The sequence below is a fragment of the Podarcis tiliguerta genome (assembly GCF_965153285.1).
Source record: "Podarcis tiliguerta genome assembly, chromosome: 9".
Lineage (NCBI taxonomy): Eukaryota > Metazoa > Chordata > Lepidosauria > Squamata > Lacertidae > Podarcis > Podarcis tiliguerta.
In genome coordinates, this window is record NC_139542.1 from 16,162,146 (window position 1) to 16,188,657 (window position 26,512).

Here is a 26,512-nt window from a genome sequence, read left to right on the forward strand (position 1 = left end):
CAGTGTGAGCCGGGCTTGCATCTGGGCCATTGTGGCAGAGAGAACAGAGTAGTGACATGTGCTGCTTGGGAGCTGTTTTGCATGTGCTTCAGCATAGGGATGTGGGACTTTAGGATTCCATCATAATGGGCAGGTCTCTCATGTTCTTTGCTGCTAACCAACGTCAAAAGGAAGTTACTCAGCACTTCTTATTCCCCACCCATCCCCCTTGAAGCAGTTTCATGGACAGTATATTTCCACGTTCGCATTGTGCCATTATTCCTCATCCTGTAGCTCCAACAAAGGCAGCCCTCTTTGCTTTTCCCTACAACTTGCTGGCTCCAGAGCTCCAAGAGGTCGCGGGTCACAGAGGAATCCATCGAAACAGGAAAGGGAGCTTCCTCGGTCCAGCTTCAAACACTCAAAAACCTGTTTCCTCTCTCTGCCACAAATAAAATCCCCAACCGGGGATTCACTGCAGGTTCATTGTGAAAGCGGCAGCTTTGAGACAGGGAAGCATCCAGAGTCTTCTATATATGAGAGAGTCGCCACAAAGTTCTCACATGCCAAGAGAATGAGGGAGGTATTCTTGCTTCTGAGCTTGCTGGCCTTGGGATGCAGCAGTGCAGAAATCGAAGCCACCAGCGCACCTGCGGTGGAGAGCGAAGCGGAGAGCAGCCACCTGGGCTTGACTTCACCTGAAACGCAGGACCTCAGAAACGTATTGGCAACCTCCCTGCCTCCTACTTCAGAGAAGCCGGATGCTTTGCTGAATGCAAGCCAAGAGGAAGGTGTAAAGCGCAGTTCTCCTCTAGCCACGAAAGAGGCACAGGGATTGCAAACTCCATCAGAGCAGAAGACACCCTTGGCCCTTACCGTAACTCCTAGCCCAGGGAATAACAGTGACGGCGGTTCTCCCAATGGGAAGAGATTCATCCTGCCTAGCAATGCAGGGGTTCCTCCACCATACCATCCTTGGAATCGCCTTCCTCCAAAGGAAGTTTCTGGGGGAAACCAAGGGACTATGGTGAGCAGGTCTTCCAGACACTCAGAAGATAGCAGCAAGCAGAATGCAGATCTCAAAAAGCCCAGCTTCGAAACCACCAGAGGAAAGTAAGCAGAACCGTTTAACTCTCCCCCCCCCTCCTCTTTGCTCATTGTACCTAGAGAACCCGACTCAACTCGTGGCATCCTGTGCAAGGCTCCTTCTAGTGCTAATTTGGCCTGAATTCCTGGCATAAAAAAGGGACGCGGGTGGCGCTGTGGGTAAAAGCCTCAGCGCCTAGGGCTTGCCGATCGAAAGGTCGCGGTTCGAATCCCCGCGGCGGGGTGCGCTCCCATTGTTTGGTCCCAGCGCCTGCCAACCTAGCAGTTCGAAAGCACTCCTGGGTGCAAGTAGATAAATAGGGACCGCTTACTAGCGGGAAGGTAAACGGCGTTTCCGTGTGCGGCTCTGGCTCGCCAGAGCAGCGATGTCACGCTGGCCACGTGACCCAAAGTGTCTCCGGACAGCGCTGGCCCCCGGCCTCTTGAGTGAGATGGGCACACAACCCTAGAGTCTGTCAAGACTGGCCCGTACGGGCAGGGGTACCTTTACCTTTTACCTGGCATAAAGGCCTGGAAGTGTCCTGTAAGGTCATAGCTAAAGAGGGTTGGATTGACAAAGTGCAGTGATGGGAGGAGTGGCTGTGATCCCGCAAGTAGTTACACTGTTTAAATCCTGTTGATTTCATTGGGAGATAAAGCTGATCCACCTACGTGCAGGATTTCAGTGAGAGTCTGTAGTGCAAGGTATTGCAGTATTAAAAAAAACACAAAAAACCAGAAATTTAGTAAAGGGGAAGAGGGGTTTAGGAATGTCCTGTCCTGTGCAGCACCTGGTAATTGACAAATGCTTTCTTGTTGCATTGGCAACATACAGAGAGAACACAGCGAGCCATTGTTTTGAGGATAAACCATGGTTTAGAATCCTAGATCCAAGTTACGGTGGCCAAGTTATGCACACATTGACCACACCCCTCACAAGCCCTGCTTGGCACTCTTGACTGTATTTGCCTGACCTGAATACATATTATTGCTTGCCTGAGTGGAGGACCTCTCCTCCTTGGGTATATGGGGTGTTCGAGGAGGGGTGGTAGGGATTGGGCACATGTTGTGCTCCTTCTGGATAATATGTCAACCTTTGGTCCCCACCTGACACTCAGCTCTCACCTGTGGCTCCCAGAAGCTGTCTGCATGCGACAACAGCCACACCCCAGGAATGGCTCCCTTTGGCCGGCTAAACCAGGTGAAGATAGGCAATGGGTTTTGAATGCTCGGTGAGTTAGAGTTGAGAGCCAGTGTGGTGTAGTGGTTAAGAGTGGTAGATTCGTAATCTGGGGAACAGGGTTCGCATCTCCGCTCCTCCACATGCAGCTGCTGGGTGACCTTGGGCTAGTCACACTTCTCTGAAGTCTCTCAGCCTCACTTACCTCACAGAGTGTTTGTTGTGGGGGAGGAAGGGAAAGGAGAATGTTAGCCGCTTTGAGACTCCTTCAGGTAGTGATAAAGCGGGATATCAAATCCAAACTCCTCCTCCTCCTCCTCCTCCTCCTCTTCTTCTTCTTCTTCTTCTTCTTCTTCTTCTTCTTCTTCTTCTTCTTCTTCTTCTTCCCCTGCATGAGGAGACAGGCTCCAGCAGATTGAGTGGACAAGACCAATAGTGTGTCCAATGGTCAAGAAGGCGGTTTTTGTATGTGCTGAAGTGAGGGGCAGATGGGGCTTGTCACCCTGGGAAGGTAGCAGTCTAGGAGAAGGAAAAATCTGATCCTAAACCTCTGCTGCCTTGAGGGACATATTTGGGAGAAGTAACGGCTAAGGAGTAAACCCTACACAGATCTGGAGTGGAGTCCCAACTCCTGCAGCCAAGCTGGTGCCAAATGTATTTCTCTGTTTTCCTTTGGTTCTCATTAGTGATGAGAGGGGGGTCTTGTCATCTGGGCAGCCCGGGACCTCCATACACATGGCTCAGGCTTGCACCCCAGAGAGGTCCCTTTGCTAACACCATGGTTTGACTTCACCCTCAGAGGCACCCTCCACTGTCTCTCAAGACAGATAGATGCCAGCAACCACTCTCTCCTCTAAGAAACTTAAGATATGATACCCATGGCTGTCCATTTCTCTCTCTCCCAGCCTTTATCCTCACAGCAACCCTGAGAGGTAGATTATGTTGCGAGGTGGCGATTGGCCCAAAATCATGCAGTGAGCTTCATAGCTGAGTGGGGTGTTTGGACTGGTGAGCTGTCCTAAACAGATGCTCTTATCTAGAATTAGACAGATGGCATACGTAATCAGATTACAACTCCCATCCTTACCAGGCAGCACGGACAATGGTCAGGGATTCATGGGAGTTGGAGGGCACCACATTGAATACCCCTGCTCTAACCACTACACCACACTCCTGGGTGCTAATTCTAAGTTGTTTAAAAATCTGAGTCATTTAGCTGCTCTCAGGCCAGGGTTGCAATCCAACGAATGCTTCCTGGAGAGTACATTCCATTTGACCTAGTGGGATCTACTTCGGACATGCATGGAACAGCTCCAAAGAAAGATGGATGCAACCCATTCTAATCACCCACTTTTTTATTTTTGGAATGCATTTGCCCGAATTACATGAATAATGACTATGTGGTGAAATTAAGCCATTTGTTCAGATGGCATGTGCAGGGACAATGCGTACAAATTATAAGAGCATTGAAATGCTTAGTGTTTCCCCCATGTGCATTTTTGCTCTTTTTGCCTGCTGAAATAATAGCATTATATTACAGAAATAAATTTAACACTATGAACCAGACCGGATATTAAAGGACTATAAGCCTAGAGATGAATCCAGCTTTGGAAAACATATTAAAATGTTCCGGAAAGCAGCAGAAGCCCACGGCTTGCACACTCCCATGTTTTGTAGAGACATGGTAGGCTCCACAGGGAAACAGATGCAATGCAGGGTGTTAAGCAGGAGTACACAGGACAAAAGATTTTGGTCACTGCAACTTCTTTAGCCCCTGACTGGGGAAAGTGTGATTAATGAAGAAAGTGAGAAGAGTTCTACTTCCTCTCTCATAGCAGTAGAACTTGTGGACATCCTAAGGAGATGATTGTTAGGTGTGCAGGACAAATCAAAGAACGAATTTATTCACAGAGTTAAACTATGGAACTGCCTGCCACAGGAGGCTGTGACGGCCATCAACTTGGATGGCTCTAAAAGAGGATTAGACAAAGTCTTGGAGGCCAAGGCTATTAAGAGCTACTAAAGGTAAAGGTAAAGGGACCCCTGACCATTAGGTCCAGTCGTGGCCGACTCTGGGTTTGCGACACTCATCTCACTTTATTGGCCGAGGGAGCCAGCGTACAGCTTCCGGGTCATGTGGCCAGCATGACTAAGCCACTTCTGGCGAACCAGAGCAGCGCAAAGAAACACCATTTAACTTCCCGCCGGAGCGTACCTATTTATCTACTTGCACTTTGACATGCTTTCAAACTGCTAGGTTGGCAGGAGCAGGGACCGAGCAATGGGAGCTCACCCCGTCGCGGGGGTTCAAACCGCCGACCTTCTGATCGGCAAGTCCTAGGCTCTGTGGTTTAACCCACAGCGCCACCCGCATCCCTATTAAGAGCTACTAGCCATGATCTATCATGCTATTATCATGCCCTCCATCAGCTCTGCTGAAAAGCCACAAATATTTGACTTCTTTCCAAATATGTCCACTGCTGCTGCGGCTGCCTACAAGGCCTCTGTAAATATGAGTGAGAGACTGAGCTTGCGTTTTTCCTCCTCCCTCCCCAGTCCCTTTTCCTTTTGTGAGGGCAAGGAATTTCTCACTGATATTCGAAAGCTGCCCTGGGAGCCTTTTTGCTAGCTCTTTGCTCCTAGTTTAAGTATTCTGCTCCCCCTAAGCACAGAATAAATCAGTCTTCCCTCAAGCAGGTGCTTTCCAGCTCTTTTTGACTGCAACTGCCACAGTCCCAGTGAGCATGGTCATGTTGGATTGGGCTGGTGGAAGTTGTAGTTCAAAACCTCTGGGAAGCACCAGGCTGCAATAAGTCCCCTTGGACCTCTCAGGTGCAATTACATTACAAACATTCCAGGTAATCTGACAGCCTTTGCTTCCACCACCTTTTCATGCGCAGGGAGAAGGAGGTGCGATACAACCTGCCGCAGATAAATCAGAGCTTTTTTTTTTTTTTAAGGGGTGTTAATTGCAGAAAACACACACCCGGTGGCTTACAAAACACACACAACCAAATCTAAGTACATGTTTTCCAAGCATCCCTCACGCGGGGAAGATTACTGGGTATCATCGTGTGCTTGCTGAACAGTGTGGGAAACGTAGAGCCAAGAATCTAATTTGTCTCTCAAGACTCCTTTGACTGTGAAGGTGATGCTTAGCTATGAGATTGTAATCACAGTGGGAGAAATATTTCTTTCTAATCGGGACCATCAATAGAAGCCTGGCAGTGGGTTGTGTTGGGGTTTTTTTGTTTGTTTTTGCCATCTTCCAAAGTGCTGCTGTTTAACATGAAAGCAGAGAACTCTTCTCTCTGAAAGCTGCCAGAAGTGTTCCTACTTTTCTTCTTGCTTCACTTCCAGCACCAAATTGCAAACTTTAAGAACTTTTCTGCAGACACGCTTCCATTCACACAAGGTATCCTAATGCTAGTGAAGGCAAGGTCTTTTGTTCCAAACTCCTCGACTTCAGCAATGCCGCACACCTGCTTGCTGTGCTTTGCAGAAGACGCACCTGCCTCATCCAGCGCCATTTGCATAACGAATACCTCACAGATGAGAAATTTAATGAACACTCCAAAAAGAAAAATCAATGCGCAGAAAGGCCTGTGATAAAGGCAGTTAGGTTTTTAGAAAAGGAAATGCGACAAGGTGCATCCTTATCTTCTGAGAAGTAGCTTCTTACGTTGCCACCTGTTGGAAGGTGAGAGCAATTTTTCATGCTAAGGAGCTCAAATTGTGCATCTTCTCCTGGTTAGGAGTCACACACCTTAGAGCTAAAAGTTCCACCATCCCCTTTAATAATAATAATTTTATTACCTGTCCTTCGCCAGCAGGTCCCAGAACCAAGTTACAAGAAGTTAAAGTTCAGTATTAAAAACAGATAAAACAAATTGCAGTTGCAAGGGGCTAGGGAGGGTCCTGAAAACATACTTTTAGAACTTTATTGTCTCAAAAAGTAAGGATGCAAGAGAGGAGGGCCAAAGGTTCTTATCTGCCCCCTCCTTATCTGCCTCCACACATCAGTGCATGTTTCGTGGTCCTGTCACTAGGGATGGGCAAATCGTCAACTTTGCCTTCTCCTAGCTTCATATTTAAGATCAGTGCATCCTATTTCTCCATCCGTTTGTGATTTTTAAAATAATAAAAAAAAACTCATTAAAAATTTGTTAAGATCTTAGGGTACATTTCCCCTCTAATGCACACATTTTGGTAGGCATTTTTTTTACAATCTATTCCCCCTAATATGGAACATTTGGGGATGTTATTTTCACTTAACATATGCATTTTAATGCAAGCTTTGCCCAAATATACAGATTTGTGTATGCTTCTTTTTGCTCGGGAACCACTCTGTAAATTTTTGAGAAATGCAAATTTTGCAGGATAACGGCATTTCTGTCCACATATTGTACAGTAATGGGAAGTACAAACCGGGTAGGTCTGCATAAGAGTGCAAGCTGAACTGAATTCCTCCCCGTTCCTTACTTGACACAGGAGCACAGGAAGCCACCTTCTATTAAGTCTGACAATTGATCTATCCAGCTCAGTTTTGCCTACACTGACTGGAAGCTTCTCCCTTGGATTTCAGACTGGGGTCTCTCCCAGCCCTACCCTGAGATGCCAGGGATTGAAACTGGCAGAAGCTATGCCACAGAGGTATGGCTCTGCCCCTAATAATAACTCCAGAGTGCCAAGGCAAATAACCCTTTCTCTTGCTTGGCTTCAAGGCAGCATCATGCCTTGATAGCTGAAGCCAAATCAGAGTGACGGTAATGCATCCTACTCCGGCTCTGGAATCTTGAACAGGTGGAGAAGTCTTCTGAGTTCATAACTGGCTCCAAGCTGATTTTAGCCCCTCTGCTAATTGCCAGATTAACTCCCCTTGATCTTGCAAGCCCAAGAATAGGCTGGAAAAGAGAAGCGAGTGCCCTTATGACCTGCTCTTTCTGTAATTTGTGGTCCTTAGGGTTTCTGTGTTTCATATAAGTGCAAAATAGCAATTTGTTTTTGTTTTTAATTTTTATTGATACAGCAATAAAAAAGAAAAAACACAAACACCAAATTACACACAGGAATAACCATAGACACATAATTTTCTTAACAAACAATAAAGCATATATTGGTTTTAACTCTAAAGACCCAACCTCCCGTCTATTCCATATTTCGACTTCATATTACTTATTGCCAATACACACTTTTATCATAATGAAATCCCCTCTATACAAGATTGGATCCAAAAGCTGACAGAATATGCCGAATTAGACGGTCTATCAGAAAAAATAAAGAATAAATCAAAACAGGAATTGTTTCAAAATGGGAGGTTTTCAAAGAATATTTGAAAAATAAATATAGTAGTTTAAATTCTGCTGCAGCATTCGAGGAACTTCAGTTTTAGTTGCAAGGTAGATATAATAAATTAGGTATATTAAGAAAAAGTTTAATTATGCAAAATTGCAATTTGATTTCCTCCCCACCCCCTCATAATCAAGCAGTAAATTGTTGTAAATTGCTCTGTGATCCTCGAATGAAGGACCGTATGTATATTTAACCAACAAATAAAACCGTAGAATGTAAATCACTAACTAGACATTGTACCCTATCCTAAGATCAGTACGATGAAGCATATTTCAAAAATAAATATCGAGTAAATAAACACATTTATTAGCTCAAAACCTGCATGCCAATTCGCTGTCTCAAAGCTTCAGCCTTAAACGCCCTTCGTGTGTGCGCTCTTGTCTCGAAAACAGCAGTGGTTGACTCCCACATTAAATTTAGCAATAAAGTAATTCCCTGTTGCACTGTTTACATAGTGGGTTCAGTTTGGCTCAAACCACTGCTGTTCCTCTATTTTTACGAGCCTGTCAATGCTGAAACCTACAATCACTCACTCCCACCCAGCGTCACAGTCGCCCTGCGAATGGCTCCATGGCAGTGCCAGGTGGCTGCTATATTAAATTTCCACAATGCAATACAAAAGGAAAGGAAAGCACTGGGTGACTTTGCCAGGGCTGTAAGAGCATCGCTTGCCTTGTCCTGACTCCATCAACCCTCCCTTTTCCACACTTGCATCGGGAAAACAATACAAGGGTGGGACCCGTTGAAGTAGATCGGCCAGTGCAAAGACTTTTGGCTGTGCGGTGCAACTTTCATTTGTTCTCCTCTTCCCTTGCAGCCTCTAAATCTGCTCTTGGTTTTCCCCAGTCCTCTGGAGTAGCTTTGGGGAGGGCACCGGGGGTACATGGGGAGGGAAGAGGGAGGAGAGGTTTCATTGCACAAGTGGAAATCCTTGCACTATCAGATCTGATTCGCTGCCTACCACCCTATGTCTGTCGCATCAACAGCAAAGTACAATGGAGGCCCAGTAAGTAATCAGAGTCCCACTGTTGAGTCTGGGTCCTGCAATGGGAACTGCTGCCTCCAGCTCTGTTGCCATAGTTGCTCCAGAGGTGATGGAAACAGGAGGAGCATCTTCACACAAACCTTAGCAAAAGAGGTACCTCTAAGAATCTTGTTCTTTGGGGCTAGATAGTCCAATACAGGACTCCAGAAATGGCTTGAAAACAGTAAAGAGATTTGATAGCTAAGCACTGATACTTTAGCTATCAAGAGCAATACCCATTGTTTAGAGATCAAGCAGAAGAGTCCTGTTGAACTCATGCTCTGCTTGCGGGCTGCCAATAGGTATCTGGTTGGCTCGTGTGAAAACCTGATACTTGACTAGACAAATCTTTGTCTAGCAGGCTCTTCTGGAACCAAATGGCAATTATAGCAATCAAGGGGATGGAGCAACTATCCTCTGATGAAAGGCAACAGCATTTGGGGGCTTTTCAATCTCGAAAGCCGATGGGTTATGGGAGATTTGATAAAAGTATATAAAATTATGTACGGTGTGCGAAAAGTGGACAGAGAGAAGCTCATAAGACTAGACCCTTGTGTCACCCACCCAAGGGAAATATACTTGGAGTCAAGAGTGGATTTCATGCTCTTTATTCTGCTCATAGTGGTGAGGAGAAATGGAAGTTCCCCCAGAATGTCTGCTATATATATACATTATTTACACAATGGCCCCCATGTGATTGGCTAATTCCGGGATTCTCCTGTAGGCCAATCAGGTTGCGGATTCACTTCCACCTGGAGCTGGATTGGGTGGCTCCTGTGGACCAATCAGACTGCTGGATTCTGGATCCTATTGTTCTAGGACCAATCAGACTGCTGCCTTTTGGATCCTATTCAACTCAGTACATAACACCAAGGAAGCTGAATTTTAGAACATTCAAGACAGGTGGAAGGCAGGTCTAGGGGAGCACAACCAGTGTGGTCACACAGGGTGCAGAGCTTCTTGGGCGCTACAGGGGGTGGATTTTGGTGTCACACAGAGTGCCACTGACATTTGAGACCCCGAGATCTCCAAGGTCACCACTGCTTGAGCAAAGAGATGGCTACTGTGCTCATGTCCAGCTTGAAGGCTTCCAAGAGGCCTCTGGTTGACCACTGTGAGGGCAAGATGCAGGACTAGGTGAGCCTTTGGCCTGATGCAGCAGGACTCTTGTGTTTTTGTCATGCGGTGGAAAATGTCGCCCTGGGTGGTAAAGTAACCACAATTTAAAAATAAAATAAAATAAAATGACAGCATCCTGGATACAGGAACCAGATGATTTACCGTCCAAACATTATAGCTGCTGCATGGACAAAGGGAACAAGTGATGAGAGAAATGAAGCGTTTGCCACAATGTAGTACAAAGTGTCAAGGCCTCAAATCCTGCAGAAAACACATGTAATTTCCTTTCCATGTTATTAGTTATGTAGTACAACCTGTTCTGGAGCAGAAAAGCACATTCTTGGCAGGGGACTCTGTGAGGCAACTCATACCTGAAACCTTTAACTACTGCTTATGGTTTGGCCTGGTATTCCTAATCTGCCTCATACTGGGTCTGTCAGATATGAGGGATAGATGGGTTTGGTTCTCTAAGCAACATTTAAAGGAATAAAGGCCATTTAAGTTATACAGTGGTACCTCGGGTTAAGTACTTAATTCGTTCCGGAGGTCCGTTCTTAACCTGAAACTGTTCTTAACCTGAAGCACCACTTTAGCTAATGAGGCCTCCTGCTGCCACTGCGCCGCCAGAGCATGATTTCTGTTCTCATCCTGAAGCAAAGTTCTTAACCTGAAGCACTATTTCTGGGTTAGCAGAGTCTGTAACCTGAAGCGTATGTAACCTGAAGTGTATGTAACCTGAGGTACCACTGTAATAGGTTTTTGCTGGATGCTACAGAGGTCCCGTTGCAAATTGTTATGCCTGTTCTGAGGTGTTCTCAATGTGAGATCTTCCAGATGAGACCTCCTAGATTTTTATTGTGTTAATAAAGTCCAACTGACCCAAACCAGAAACCAGGCATTTAATGTCACCGGTCCTATGCTGCTACCCTCGCTTTTACTTTCTGTTGATGACTTTTCATTTATTTTAAAAGCCAGCAGGCCTAAAAAATAATAATTCTTGAGCGGCTGGTCTTTTAGTGGTGGTCCCGTGTTGCTTTTAAAGGGTATTGTCTATGCCGCTGTACCCCCTCCCTAATATTTTGTGATAGGGCAGTATTTAAATACTTCTACAAAGAAATACGTAGCAGAAACTGCACCCCTTGTCCACATAGTGTGGAGATGCCCAGTTGAAAGCCCATTTTGAGTTAGTTTTGGAAACCACACTACATTTCAAAAGCATGTATGCTTTTGTTATAAAGGTAAGGTAAAGGACCCCGGACGGTTAAGTCCAGTCAAATGCAACTTTGGGGTTGCAGCACTCATTTCGCTTTCAGGCCGAGGGAGCCAGCATTTGTCCACAGACAGCTTTCTGGGTGATGTGGCCAGCAGGACTAAACCACTTCTGGCACAATGGAACACCGTGACGGAAACCAGAGAGCATGGAAATGCCATTTACCTTCCCGCCGCAGCAGTACCTATTTATCTACTTGCACAGGTGTGCTTTTGAACTGCTAGGTCGGCAGGAACTGGGACAGAGCAACAGGAGCTCACCCCATTGGAGGGTTTCAAAGCGCCCACCTTCTGATTGGCAAGCCCAAGAAGCTCAGTGGTTTAGAGCACAGCTTTAGCGCTGAGGGCTAACCTCATGCCCCCAGCAAGGGGGCATGCGCCTGCCCCAGACACAATGCGATCACATGGCGCATCAAAAAGTGGCAAAGCCTGGCTACATTTTCTAATGGATCAAGGGTAAGGAGCCTGCAGCCTGGGGAGCAAATCCACCCCCCGCAACACTGATTTTCAGCCTAAATGTTTTTGGGTGGTGGGAGCTGTCTTTGAACTCTAATCCAGAGTGGTGTTTGAGAGCATTTGCGTAGAAGGTAACCTACCTTTTGTGCAAAGGTAAAAGTTTCACGGGTGAGACATGGGTGGAGCCTAGTACTTGCCAATCAGAAGGTCGGTGGTTCAAATCCCCGCGACGGGGTAAGCTCCCATTGCTCGGTCCCTGTTCCTGCCAACCTAGCAGTTCGAAAGCACGTCAAAGTGCAAATAGATAAATAGGTACCGCTCTGGCGAGAAGGTAAACGGCGTTTCTGTGCGCTGCTCTGGTTCGCCAGAAGCAGCTTAGTCATGCTGGCCACATGACCTGGAAGCTGTACGCCACCTCCCTCGGCCAATAAAGTGAGATGAGCGCCGCAACCCCAGAGTCGGTCACGACTGGACCTAATGGTCAGGGGTCCCTTTACCTTCACCTTTAAAAGTTTCATAATTGGCTCCAAACACTTTTGGCTCCAACCCTGTCCACCACTGCCTTGTGGCCCTTGGGAAGTTGCACAGAAAGGAATGCAGCCTTGGATCGGAAAAAAGTTTCCCTGCCCCTGTGATAGGCAATGGGGGCATCCCCACCCCCAGTGCAGCCCTCCCCACAGCGACTTTCATCCAGTGATGTTTGTTCACCACTTAGAGAAAGAATTCTCTCTGAGCTGTGTGAACAATAAAATTGCATAAGACAGTATACTGTATATATATAAAAAACCCAGTGCATTAAAACAGCTCAGCAATTAAATTCAAGGCAAGCACACATCCAGAGCACAGCAGGAGACAAACGGCGCATGCATTGCTTATCCATTAAAAACTGTGCTTTCCTCCCACATCTCTGCTGCTGTTCAGACAGCAAGTTCAGCCGCCCCATCACACACTATTAATTTATCACTGCGCTTAGCATGCCATTAGGTCTTCCGCAGCTGCAGAGATTACAGGACCTGGTTTGTTTGTCGCTTGTTTGCTTTTTTTTGCAAATTTGCCTGTGTTTGCATGACATGCAATATCAACTTGCATGCAGGCAAGAAATCTGGGGGGTTATTGCATCGCACCACTGTAAACATGACTTTGGTGTTTCTCCTGCTAAGAACATAAGAAGAGGGTGCAGGATCAGGCCAGCGGCCTATCTAGTCCAGCATCCTATTCTCACCCTTCCTGAAGTTTCCAGCAACTGGTATTCAGAAGCATACAGAGTCTAATATAGTGGAGGTACACTGGTACCTCGGGTTACATATGCTTCAGGTTACAGACTCTGCTGACCCAGAAATAGTGCTTCAGGTTAAGAACTTTGCTTCAGGATGAGAACAGAAATCGTCCTCCAGCGGTGGGGCAGCAGTGGGAGGCCCCATAGGCTAAAGTGGCACTTCAGGTTAAGAACAGATTCAGGTTAAGTGCAGACCTCCGGAACAAATTAAGTACTTAACCCGAGGTACCACTGTACTATTAATTGCGTTCCAATGCTGTTGGAGCGGAGAACTCTAAAGGAGAAATAGCTCTATAAGACACTACTATGACACTATAATTCAACTTCCTATTGTTATTAATATTATTATTGAATATAAAATTATAGAATTAAATACAGAATTAAAATATATACTTTTTTTTTACAGAGCCTGATATAAGAATATTGAGAGACTGATATGCTTGTGTGTTAGGGAAGGTTGCCATCTGCTGGGTAATTTTAGGAACACATGAACCATGAGTCATCATAGAATCATAGAATTGTAGAGTCAGAAGGGACCCTGAGGATCATCTAGTCCAACTTCCTGCAATGCAGGAATATACAGCTGTCCCATATGGGGTTTTAACCTGCAACTTTGGCATTATCAGCACCACACTCTAACCAACTGAGCTACTGCTGTGATAGGAATTTTGAGGTCTTGGATATATGTTAAATGTTCATAAGTGTACCAACCAAGCACATACATAGATCAGCACAGGAAGACCAACCTGGAAGCATTTTGATTCCGAAACTGAGCAAATGTTTTCTCTGCAAGGTCAAAGGAAAATGGAAACGCCTCCCCATTGTGTTTTCCTTCACAAATCCTGTCTTAAGATATGAATAGCATGTGAAGCTGTGACCTGGCTCAGGAACTAAGTATTTACCATTACAAAAGACTGACCAGGCTTCCCAAGGGTATCAAGTCAAGTGAGCATTAATAGGTAACCTGTCAGACGAGATAAACAAAGCACTCAGATTTCTGCTGCAGACTGTCCTTTCTGTGATGTAGGTATGATGTATCGGGGGGGGGGTGTCTTAAGCTATACTCCTTCTGTGATGTAGGTATGATATATGGAGGGGTGGTCTTGAGCTCCAGGGCAGAGCAATTTAAAATGTCTATATAAGGGCGGACACACCTTTGTTCTGGGTTCCTCTTCCTTTCCTGCGTGTGAGGGGAGCACCCTGTTGCAACAGATCAATAAAGATCAGGCTTACTAGCTGCTTTGCTTCTCAATATTCTCTGGTTGGCCTCTGTTATTTTCTCCTACCAATAGGGAACCTATGTAATGGGCTCTTGGATACCTCATATGGGGAATAGGACACATTTTGTTTACAACATGTGCCAGAGAAAATCTAGGTAAGGAGGTTTGCAGGGAATTGAATGATTGCCTAGACCCGGCCATCTGGTGCTAGTCCAAGTTCTGGGTCTGGAAAAATAAAACAAGGGGAGGGCAGGTGGGCAACAGTGCTAGGACCTGGCAAGACACTGACTGGCCAGGACCAACGAAGCTTTCCCCACCACTTACCTCACCTGCATGCTAGAAAAAGACGAGCCTGATAACTTTTAAAAGATGCTCCGAAAGTGCTCGGAGCCTTTGACACCTGAGCTGTATATTTTCAGAACCCATCCCGTATTTTGTGGTTGCATTCTCTGTAATTTGGAAACTTTAAAAGCTGTTTTAATGTTGCGTTTTAAGTTGCTGTGAACTCATTCTCTGGACTTAGGGTGGGTAATAAATTAAAAGGAGGAGGAGGAGAAAGAATATCAACAATCGTATCAGCAACTAGTGCAAATCCATAAAGGGAGCTTCAACACACATTATAATAAGTGGGAAGTCATAAGGAATTGCTGAGAGAAAGTGGGGGGGAAGTGCTGATCCCTCCTAAAAAGTAAGGGGAAATGTGTGTGCGTCTTATGGAGCGAATGCAGGCTGTGCAGCTATCCCAGAAGCCAGAACAACAAGAGGGATCACTGCTTTCGCTGTGCAGAGATCCCTCTTGCTGTTCTGGCTTCTGGGATTCAGAATATTTTTTTTCTTGTTTTCCTCCTCCAAAAACTAGGTGCGTCTAGTGGTCTGGTGCGTCTTATAGAGCGAAAAATACGGTATATGCAATTAGCCATTGAGCTTTACACCGCCACCTGGTGTCACATTTTTGTAATACACATAATGCTATAATTGCAGCTGTGTGGCTGACTCCCTATTTTTTCTCTCATTTTCGAAGTCTTAAATTCCAGTTCTTCTTTGCGTTGTTTTTTTTAAATTTAAAAATTCCTCATGAAAATTAATATGCATCTCAATGCATCAATGTGTATCTTTTCCTAAGATACACATTTTCTATGCAATTTTTGTGTCTATATGCATTTTTTTTTTTTTTTGCACACTTTACCACATTGTATGGCTCCTGGCCAAGCAGTGCACAAGATTCTAAGGTGTCTTGGAACTCAACCAGGGTCTGTGTTCTGTTGGGGGAAATGAGCCGCGGTGGAGTCTGCGGTGTCTTTGAAACACGATTTATTTACACATATTTATACTGGAAGCTTTCAATGGAGAGAGAGTTCACAGCATTCACATCTCAGGAGCAGCCCATCCTTCACAGCAGCACTGGATTCTCAGACATCTCCACGCTTCTTTCCCAGCCTGCCAAGATGGTTCTGGCCTTCACAGCAGCTCACAGAGTCCTTCTTCCCCAACCTCGAAATTTCGCATCACACACCCGCCTCCTTGGCAACCTCCCTCCTCACCAGCAGAGCCTCCTGCCTCGTCGACGGTTTCCACTGGTGAATTAATGACTTGCTCCCCCAACCTTTTGTCACTTTTAAAGACTTCTATCCCAAGTGAGATAGAAAAGCCTGGAAAGGTAGCTTAGCCTGTATTTTTCATTGGCCTGACATTGCCCCTCCCATACTCCAAATATTACCTGAATCCTAAAGGTAAAGGTAAAGGGACCCCTGACCATTATGTCCAGTCGTGACCAACTCTGGGGTTGCAGCGCTTTACTAGTCAAGGGAGCCTGTGTACAGCTTCCAGGTCATGTGGCCAACATGACTAAGCCGCTTCTGGCAAACCAGAGCAGCGCATGGAAACGCCGTTTACCTTCCCACCAGAGCGGTACCTATTTATCTACTTGCACTTTGACGTGCTTTCAAATTGCTAGAATGGCAGAAGCAGGGACCGAGCAACGGGAGCTCACCCCGTCGCGGGGATTCGAACTGCCAACCTCCTGATGGGCAAGCCCTAGGCTCTGTGGTTTAACCCACAGCGCCACCCGCATCCCTCTGCCTGAATCCTACCCTCCCTTAATTTCTAACATTACCTAACATTCTAACCCTTGCAACCCCAAACTCTGCTACACCAGACCTGTAACAACGTGCAATTTTTGTACACCTTGTTTGCTTGGAGAATTGCATTGCGAAACTGGAAGAAATGTGGATTTTGAAGGAAGGTTGTGTTTCTTGTTCATATTGTTTTGGAAAGTTGGGTTAAGGTAGGCTCCCCTTCAGACCTGCAAGCTGGAAAGAGTCAGGCTTTTCCTCCCTCGCAGGTTCAGGCAGAAATTCAAGGCATTTGCTCTTGGCAAGAATAATGCTACTATTACTAATAAATCTGGTGAAAGATGTTCTCATTTCGCATTAATAAAACTTCACATGACTGGCGCAGTGGTGGGGAGATGAAGAGAATTGGGATGTCCAGCCAGACTCAGCCAGGGTGGTCCAGGGATGCTGCAGGGATGCAGGCTGAGATCGATGGCTCCAAAACACACCAGCTTGTACCCAGTTAGGGCCTGTGCTGCCAACTGCACCATATGTGCAGAAGGTATAAAAGTCTAGCCAACCCCTTAAGCCAGCAGACAACACTCCCTTTGGATTCTAGCACCACAGCCCGCCCTCCTAATATTCTTTTGCTAATGAGCATTCAGATTATCTCATTTCCCCCCTATCCTTGCAAGCTTGCTTTTAAAAAGAAAGGATATGGGTTGTTGGTTATTTCCCCCTTCCTTCATCACCTTGCATTCCCAAATGATCATTGTTATGAATGATCAAGGCTTGCTCCATGGGGTGATTTGGTCAAGGCATTTGCCAAGGCCCCAAGGCAGCTGCTCCAAAACGCATCAGTGTCAGCATGTAATCGATGAGTTATGTCTGACTTGCCAACTCTGGCATATGCATGGAAGTCTGGCCAATGCAAAGGACCCATCATCAGGACACCGTCATCCGTTTTTACTTTGTACCCAGGAAGATCGGAGGCAGCCGCTTCCAGCCGTGTGGGGTTCATAGGCAGAGTGTTAGGCTTGAACTGGGGAGAACCTGGGTTCAAATCTCCGCTTGGCTGTCAGGCTCGCAGGGGACTCTGAGGCTGTGTCTCAGTCTGACCTACCTCACAGGACTGTTGTGAGGGCGATGTTGTGGTGGTGGTGACACAATGTTTAATGCCCAAAACTCCTTAGAGGAAGGGTTATGGTTAAAGCAGGCATGTGGAAACCTCAAACAAAAGGCTTCAAAGTTCATTTGAAAATGTGTTTTCTTGAGAGAGAAGACATTTGGAAAAGTTATTTTGTAAGAAAATATGTTTGAAAATACACATTTAAATGCACATTTTCATACAAAGTTCTTTTTTTTAAAGAATTCAGATAAATGTGGAAACAGGATGAAATAGTGAACAGAGTTAAAAGTATTAGATAGATGATTCACTCATTCCAAGCCTGATCCAGCAAAATAATAATAATAATAATTTTAAAATTGCCATATGCTTTTTTCCTTTTCCTTTTCTAACTCCAAGGGAGAGATATTTACCTCCCTCCCTTCCCAGCTAAAGACATGGAAAGTGTGTGTGTGTGTGTGCATCTTGTCTGCTGCAATGTTAGAACTTTCTCTGAAATGCAACCCCAGTGGTGTGATATTCATAATATTGATGATAATGATGATGAAGACGACGATAATAACAACAATGGTAAATTATTATAGCACATTTTTATTTCACTTAAATAGCTTCTTCCTGACAACGCCAGAAGGAAAAAAGGAGCGAAAGGGACAGGGGAAAAGAAAATTACCCTCAAATCACATCTATAGGTTTACTGCAGGGAAAAGACCCAAACAAAGCTTCATACAGAAATATTGATTTTTATATACATGCATACCAATTAAAAAGAATTATTGCCCTGCTGCAGATCCCCTGGAGCCCCCACAAAGAATGGAAAAAGAAACATTAAAGGGACTAAAGGGGAAATGCATTGGCTCTGAAAACCATTACTCAATAGCTGAAGAGCGACCTTGTCAGAAAGTGAAAGCACAGCAGTATCCTTGCATTCCAGGGACAAACCCGGGTTGGGGTGGACTTTAGTCTTTGAAATTTGAGGGATGTCCTATCCAAGGCTGAAGTTCAGCACCCTCTCACCTTTTGTTCTGCTCAATTTATTCTGTCTTCATTGAGAAGGCCAGCAGCGCCCCCTAGGCTCAGCACCCAGGTCGCGCTGCCCTAAATCTGCCTTCGCTCTGGTGGCGACTTTGAATGGGGTCTTGGAGGAGTTTGGATTTGATATCCCGCTTTATCACTACCCGAAGGAGTCTCAAAGCGGCTAACATTCTCCTTTCCTTTCCTCCCCCACAACAAACACTCTGTGAGGTGAGTGAGGCTGAGAGACTTCAAAGAAGTGTGACTGGCCCAAGGTCACCCAGCAGCTGCATGTGGAGGAGCGGGGATGCGAACCCGGTTCACCAGATTACCAGTCTACCGCTTTTAACCACTACACCACACTGGCACCTCCAACTCCTTCCGTCTGCATATTGTCACCAGAGTCATCACAGGTTGTTCCGAGAGAAGGCCAAGCTCTCCAGGCACCTTCCTATGCCTGCCCCATCGCTGCAGTGCGATGTATCGCATTAAAAGGAAGGGAGATGCGTCGCCAACAAGGAGACAGATTTGCGTAAAATTATGCAAACTGCTTATCTAGATCTCCAGATGCAAATTTGGAAAAAAAAATTGTAGAATTTAACTAGAAATGCAATACATATTCCCACACAGTGACCAGGTATCCTCATGCCCACCTAGTTAGTTTGCCCAGGTGATAACTGTTGATGGGCAACTTCAAGTCTCCTTTGACTTTCCCTTCGTTTGGTCCTTTTATCTTTTATCCAAACCTTCAAATAGAGGACTGCCCTCTGTAAACAAGGACACACATCTTCCCTCGGCAAACAGCTGCATCGAGGGTGGAGCCACTGGGAGCTTGTTGACCTCCCTTGTTTCATTATCCCTATTTTGTAGGTGGAATTCAGAGCACAGTGAGGACCAGCAACTTGTCCATGACACTCACAGCATATGTAGCAACAGACAGTCACAGCATGGAGCTCCCTCAATTCCCATTTATCTTTTTTTTATTTATTTATGATATCAGTTGTGTACAATTTTGTAACAACAGGAAATACCAACAATGGAAGAATGGAGAAGGAAGCTGCTAGACTATGCTGAATTGGATAAGATGACTGGGAAGATTAGATACTTAAGAGACCAAAAGTTCACAGAAGACTGGGGAAAATTTGTTGAATATCTGGAGAGTATAAGTGAGGGCCAAATAACGCTAGAGGGATTTTAAAAAGCACTGTGAAACGTGAGAGGTATTGTTTAAAGGGAATAGAGAGAGAGAAAGGTTTAAATAATGACAATACAAATATAAGAAATGCGTAAACCAATAATGACTACGAAAGATTTATAGAAAAGCTGAAGGAAGTCCAGAAAAGAAAGACTTTGTGAAAATTTGGATGTGAAAATAATGTATGATTTGTTTTTGTTGTAAATTAATAAAAATTATTTATATATTTAAAACATGTGTACAATTTTGCTTTCCCTCCCTCCGATTTACGCAGGAACTGGTGTGCCTACGTTCACACAAGACTCCAGCCCACCATCGTGGTTGACAACATAGAAACGTATGCATCGGGCAGAGCCAAGCCATGCACCTGGATTGCAGGACCCTGTGGATCAAGGTATACCTGTCTTCCACCCTACCCATCCCAATGGATTCCAGTTTTTATAAGCTTGCAAAGTGATGAATTGGAGGACTGGTCCATTGCAGCACACAGTCCTTTTATTAGGTAGAAGTTGATTGGCCCAAGGTCATCCAGCTGAACTTCATGGCTCATGACGGATGAGAACCCATGTATCCCTCACCAGCATTCAATGTACGAACCTCCACACAATCCTTTGCTAATTGTTGTGTGACTTTCAGCTGATCCTAATATGGGTATTTTGCCGTGTAACAACTTAAGAAGGGGCCTGCTAGATCACAGAATTGTAAAGTTGAAAGGGACCCTGAGTATCTAGTCCAATCGCCTGCAATGCAATTACCGTATTTTTTGCTCTATAAGACTCACTTTTTCCCTCCTAAAAAGTAAGGGGTAATGTGTGCGCGTCTTATGGAGTGAATGCAGGCTGTACAGCTATCCCGGAAGCCAGAACAGCAAGAGGGATTGCTGCTTTCACTGCGCAGCGATCCCTCTTGCTGTTCTGGCTTCTGAGATTCAGAATATTTTTTTTCTTGTTTTCCTCCTCTAAAAATTAGGTGCATCTTGTGGTCTGGTGCGTCTTATAGAGCGAAAAATACGGTATCCCATACAGGGATCGAACCTGCAACCTTGGCGTTATCAGCACCACACTTTAACCAGCTGGGCTATCCAGTCAAAGACCAAAGGCCATTAAGTCCAACATAGTATTTTCACGATGGCCAACCAGATGCTTATAAGAAGCCCACAATCAGGACTTGAGTGGAAAAGCCTTTTCCCTCTTGTAATTCCAGCAACTGGAATTCAGATGCTCCTACTCTCTCTCTCTCTCTCTCTCTCTCTCTCTCTCTCGTCTCTAACACACACAGACACACACGGGGGGCGGGGGGGAGATCAGATCAGCACAGCTGCCTACAGACTCTCTGTGTGAGCATGACTCCCTGATGAATTCCTTGTGCATTTCAAAACTTACCGTACTACTGCACCACTGCTGAATTTCCCCCTGTACCTTCCAAACCTGTTCCAAACACTCACCATTTCCCACTAGGTGGCAGGTTTGCATATACCTAAGAAACAACAGAGACATCGAAGCAATTTAAAATCCAGACCATCTCCTCTCATAAAACTCATACCCTTTTTTTTTTTTTTCAATTTTCAAGTCTCTCTTGCTCAATCTGAGATATTCTCTGACCAAGAATGAGAAGAGAGAGGGAGAGGGAGAGGGAGAGGGAGAGAGAGAGAGAGAGAGAGAGAGAGAGAGAGAGAGAGATAGATCCCAGAGCCATTCTGTATTTCAACTGGGCATGGATTTGTGTCTCAGAATCTTTTCTTCTTTGAGTCAAGTCAGGCTATAGTATTAGTTTTAGCTCAGATTTTAACTTAAAGAGCTGAGTACAGTATAACAGATTTACAAACCAAGGCAATGCGAACTGGCAATTTATCCTTGCAGAGCAGTATATATGTGAATGGGACTTTAAGGCATGATGAGGAAAAACCTTTGAAATACTCAGCTGGCAAACGACTTCTTTTTACAATGTCATAGTACATTTTTGCTTACTCATTAGCACATGGTGGTCAGGAGTTTTTCAACAGGAGTTTCAGCATCAAAACCAACACTCCGTTCAAGCACGGGGGGGGGGGGTTATTTCTTACATCCGAATGCAGGAACAACCACATCTAAGAAGGACCCTCTTTGCACATTATGCTTTGTTCTGCTTGTGTTTTTAGGTAATGTGTGAATTAGACTGGACTTTCCTTCATTGGAGGCTTTTAAACAGATGGCCATCTGACACGGATTCTTTACCTGTGATTCCTGCATTCAGGGAGTTGGACTAGATTTCTCTTGGGGTCCCTTTCAACTCTACAATTCCATGATTCTGTGAGATGTACATGTGCTTATATCATAAAGATGATGGCTTTTTTCCCAGGCAAGTGTTTCATCAATAAGGGAAAGGGAAGCCCCAATCCAACAGGGCCTATGTGGGAGAGCAGCAGCAGCAGCAGCAAGTGAGCCTTCCAGGCCCTGTTACTCTGCCCATGTGAAGACTTTCATGCCAGCCCAGTGGCCTCCCAGTCATCACTATGAAACCCCACCTTCTTCCACAGAGGCCACATTGTACTAATACATCTGTGACTCACCTTCCACACATATGTCCCTATTACGGACATATCCTTAGAAACAGCCAAAATAATTTACAAACAGTACAAGCGCAACCGAACAGAGGTTTTAAAAAAACATACAAAACAAATGCCTGAGGCACAGATCTTTTCATTCAGCTGGAAAACCTACTGACAGCATATAATTGCTGTGAGGTTACTGCTGTGGTTTTAGCATGGATTCTAAAGCCAAGTTTTGTGTGTTTGAGTTTTTAATCAGGCTCAGCATAAATGGATAAAATGGATTATAATGTATAACAGGCATTGACTGGCAGAGGTTCTCCGTGGACAGCAGATGCCCTTCCACTGAGGTACAGTGCCTTCCCCAAACAAACATGGCTGCTGTACTAGGTAAAGGTAAATGTAAAGGTAAAGATACAACCTGCCCGTATGGGCCAGTCTTGCCAGACTCTAGGGTTGTGCGCTAATCTCACTCAAGAGGCTGGGAGCCAGCGCTGTCCGCAGACACTTCCGGGTCACGTGGCCAGCGTGACGAAGCTGCATCTGGAGAGCCAGCGCAGCACACGGAACGCCGTTTACCTTCCCGCTGGTAAGCGGTCCCTATTTATCTACTTGCACCCGGGGGTGCTTTCGAACTGCGAGGTTGGCAGGCGCTGGGACTGCACGACAGGAGCGCACCCCGCCGCGGGGATTTGAACTGCCGACCATGCGATCGGCAAGTCTAGGCGCTGAGGTTTTACTCACAGCGCCACCCGCGTCCCGTACTACTTGAGCACAAAGCCATAACTCACACACCGAGATGTGTGGATACCAGGTGCCCACAACTTGTGTTTTGCATTGTGAGATTCACTTGGAGAGCTGTAGCCTTTCAGTATTCACCAGGGATAACTAAGTGCCCTCCAGACTAACTAACATGGCCCATGGCCAGGGCTGATGGGAGCTGAAGTCCGACAACATCTGGAGGACACAATGATGACTACCGCTGGCATGGGCATTATAAGGCAGTAGGTTCAGACTAATGTCCTGCAAGTTCCTTGCCATGCATTCCAAATGTCAACGCCACAAGTGTGTGTGCTCCTGCATCGAAGGCCATCTTAAGAAGACCCCTTTGGTACAAAATAAGTATGAAGACACCTAGGAAGCAGTTTGGTTTCAGAAAGCTCCACGTTAATTATGTGTTCCTCTAGAAAACCAAGACGGTTCCCGGGGACTCACTTGAGCAGAAGCATTGAGTGGACATGAATATTTTGGAACTGAATTCCGTGCTCTTAATGACACGTATTTGCTGGGCTGCTTATTCATAGTCATGCTGAAGCGCAAGGCATAATTTTAGCTACTTAAAAATGAATATTTACCCAGTTTGCCCTTAGCCCACTGCACTCCCAAGCACTCATTTTTGCCCCCGCGAAGGGAATGAAAATTCAAACAGAAACCTCTATGGCAAGGACTACAAATAGGATGGCTTTTTAATGTAATTTGCTTTTTAATTTAAGTTGTTGTTTCCCTCCTTTCGTTTTTAATGAGATTTCCCTTCAAGTAAGGAATGAGCACCATCCTTTCCTACGGCATTTGTCACGGTCTTCTGGTTTCTCGAGGAAGAACCTGCATCCTCCTTTTTCTGCTTCATAAAGCAACTGGAGCAAGGACGAGTCAGACCAACAGAACATGGTCCATGCCAGGGATGGGGAACTTCTGGCCTGGGCTCCACAGGTGGCCCTCTAAGCTCTCTCTGTGGCCCCTGGGACTCTCCCCAAGCCACACACCCTTATTGGCCCTGCTTCCCACCTGCTTCTTGCCCTCCCAGATTCAAAATCACTGAGCATATTAACAAGAGGAGTTGGTGGCTATGAAACTGGATTTTGGGCAGTGCACATTGGGCTATTACGTTTTGCAAGGTTTAGGTTTTATTGTGTAAATGCAACTAGTGCGGGAAGACTTGGGTTAAAGTGGGAGGTTGTTATGGACTAGCAGGAGACGGAGCAATGGGAGGCACCAGCTGGGAACCCCCAAAGGTGAGAAGGCTCAGAGCCAGGGGGCTTGCGCTGGGATGACAGTGAGTGGCCAGAGGGAGCAGCCTGGGAGGAGGTGTCGGAAGCTGAAGAGGCAACAGGGTTTAGTGAGCAGGGAGAGTCTGTGGCAGAGAGCAGTCCAGAACCAGAGGCAGAAGCGGAGGCTAGAGGGGGGGGTCACAAAGCAGTGATGGGTCATGCTTGTGGGAGGCACAGGTGTCCCACCCATGCTGCAACGAGCATGAAGTGGGAGGAGCAAAGGCAGGAATGCAGGCACAGTCTCCGATTGCTTGGAAAAAGCCCTGGAGAGGAGGAGACATAGCGGAGACATAGTCTCAGCAACTGCCTCATAAGGGCAAGTTCTACGGGAAGAGATGCTGTGCTCTCTAGGCTTGACATCCTGAGCTGTCTCATTTCTTTGACTTAACTTCACTGAAACTGTGCAAGGTATTGCTGACTGGCTCCTGGCATCTGCTCCTGACAGAGGGGGGATCCTCTGGATTTGGTTTGTACATTATATAAGATGTTGACATCTACCATTCACCCCAAATTTCTGCCTTCCAGGGACATGAAGAAGTGCCCTTTCTTTCATGAACTTGCCTGAACATTAAGAAAAGCCTCCATGGCTCTGCTTTTAATCTCTTTGGCGTCGATGGGTAGATGTTGACAGGAAACGGGGCCTTTTCAGTTGTGGCTCTTCATCTTTGGAAGGCTGTCCCCAGAGACACCCCCTTCATTATTTTATTTTATTTTTTGGTCAGGTAAAACCTATATAAGCTGCCCAGGCCTTCTAATAGCTTGATATCTTTTTAGTGGGTTTATATTGCTTTGTTATTGCTCTGTTGTTATCTTTGTGGGATTTTTTTATTATAAAAATATGGTTTTAATGTTCCATTGTCCAACTTTGGAAGCTGCTCCAATATCTTTTGCTGAAGAGTATTTTAAATCAATGCCTACATAAATAAATAAAACCACCCCCTGCCTCCTCAACTCTTAATTTCAACTGTGCTCCTGAGGTCTTTATTTTCACTAGGTTTGACATGAGGCTGTTCTGTAAAAGCGTTTGCTTGTGGTCTTGTACAGGACGCAATCAATAGACTTCAAAAATAATCCCTCAGTGGCCTATTACTGATGTATCATCCTGTATCATGTCCATTCATCTGAGACAGAGCCCTGCTAACGTTTGCTTTCCAAATCACCTTGCAGCTCCCAGTCAAGGACTCGCCAAGCTTACAGGGTCAAACATATGATAGTGACATCACTGGACTGGAAGTGCTGCCCCGGATACAGCGGAGCAACGTGCCAGCCCAAAGGTATGGGAAGCGATGGAAATATTAACCCTTCCTGGCAAGCAATCTGACCTGGCTACAAAATGGCTGGAAGCGGGAGGGAATCTGCTTGCAGCAGATGGAAATGGGAGCCCTTCCAGATCAGGTGTTGGGAAGCTCTGGCCCACTCCCATCATCCCATGCTTGTCAGGTACAGTGGAGGATGCTGTCACATAAGCAATGTTGTCGGTCTGTTTGGGTTCTGGATGTTTGATGGGGGTCACCTTTGAACAGGCAGCAGAATGTCTTAGATTTGCTCTGCGGGAGTCTTGGACAAACCAGGAAGAGTCTGATCTTAATCCCAGCTGATCCTAATAAATCAGGCACAGCAAAGGAACGAATCTTCAGTATAGTATCACAGGCGCCAACTCCTAGGGGCTGAGGCACTTTTGCCCCATCCCAATTTATTTTTTGAGGGAGCTGATCCCCCTCAATGTTCAGCGGTTTTTCAGCTCCACCCCCTGGCTCCTCAGAACGTCACGTACAAGATGTCAGGATGTCATGTGATGTCAGCCAGAGGACATTGCATTGGACCCCCTCAATCATCCGGAGAAGATGGTGCCTCTGGTTAGTACGGTGGTTAGTTTGGCCCTAGCAGAAGAAGCCTGTCTGGTTCAAAGAACCATTTCATAAAGTAATTACTCAGCAAATGCCTCTTGTTTAAAAATTAATCCACCTAGAGTAGCTTGACCCCCCTGACTTTTTAAGGTACGCTGTCTCTGAATGTATTTGAGCCAGAGGGCATACATTTAGACACTCAATCCCATTCCCATTGAAGTCAAAGCAAATTTATAGCCGGGGCTTCATTTGGATTAAGATTGAGGCAGATGGCAAAATGCCACGCAGACTATTGCACCGACCTTGCGTGAAACATTGCCTGCTTGAGACAGGGAATCCTGTATTTTACGATTGCGCCCGTGATCAAACATATGGCAAGTGTGTCGTGGTTTAACAGGCTTGCGACTGCTATTACTTGCTCGTGGCCTTATACAAGCTCCCCTTGAAAAATAAGATATGGCACCCACATACATATTTTAAATGGATGAATATTACAAGAAATGCCATTAGCTGCGGTAGGGAACTCAATCATCGGCGGTAGAGAAGAGGCTGTGATTAAAAATTTATGGGCAAAAATGTAGAGAAGTCACTGCTGTTCGCATCTAAGAGAGGGAAATCTTAATACTGGCGGCGGCGGCACGGGAATCCCCTGTGGAAACAAGAGTCTCTCTTATACATGGCTGAAAGAAGGTAGATGTTTTGGATTAACTCTAATGGGGACTGTTTGTTCATCATGCTTTTACATC

General features: G+C 45.6%; 1 protein-coding gene across 4 annotated transcripts in view; it reads left to right on the plus strand.

Moving 5' to 3' along the window:
- The first annotated feature begins 243 nt into the window (after positions 1-243).
- Positions 244-26,512, plus strand: part of MMRN1 (multimerin 1) — a 68,965-nt gene continuing 42,696 nt past the window's right edge. For 2 of the 4 annotated variants that reach the window (XM_083398241.1, XM_083398242.1), the window contains exons 1-3: positions 259-1,092; positions 19,619-19,738; positions 25,087-25,193. In XM_083398241.1, the coding sequence (XP_083254367.1) occupies positions 554-1,092; positions 19,619-19,738; positions 25,087-25,193 (766 nt within the window). In that variant the 5' untranslated portion in view covers positions 259-553. Of the gene's footprint in view, positions 1,093-19,618; positions 19,739-25,086; positions 25,194-26,512 lie in introns of all 4 variants that reach the window. The other 2 variants (XR_014501810.1, XR_014501811.1) reach the window with 2 other exon arrangements.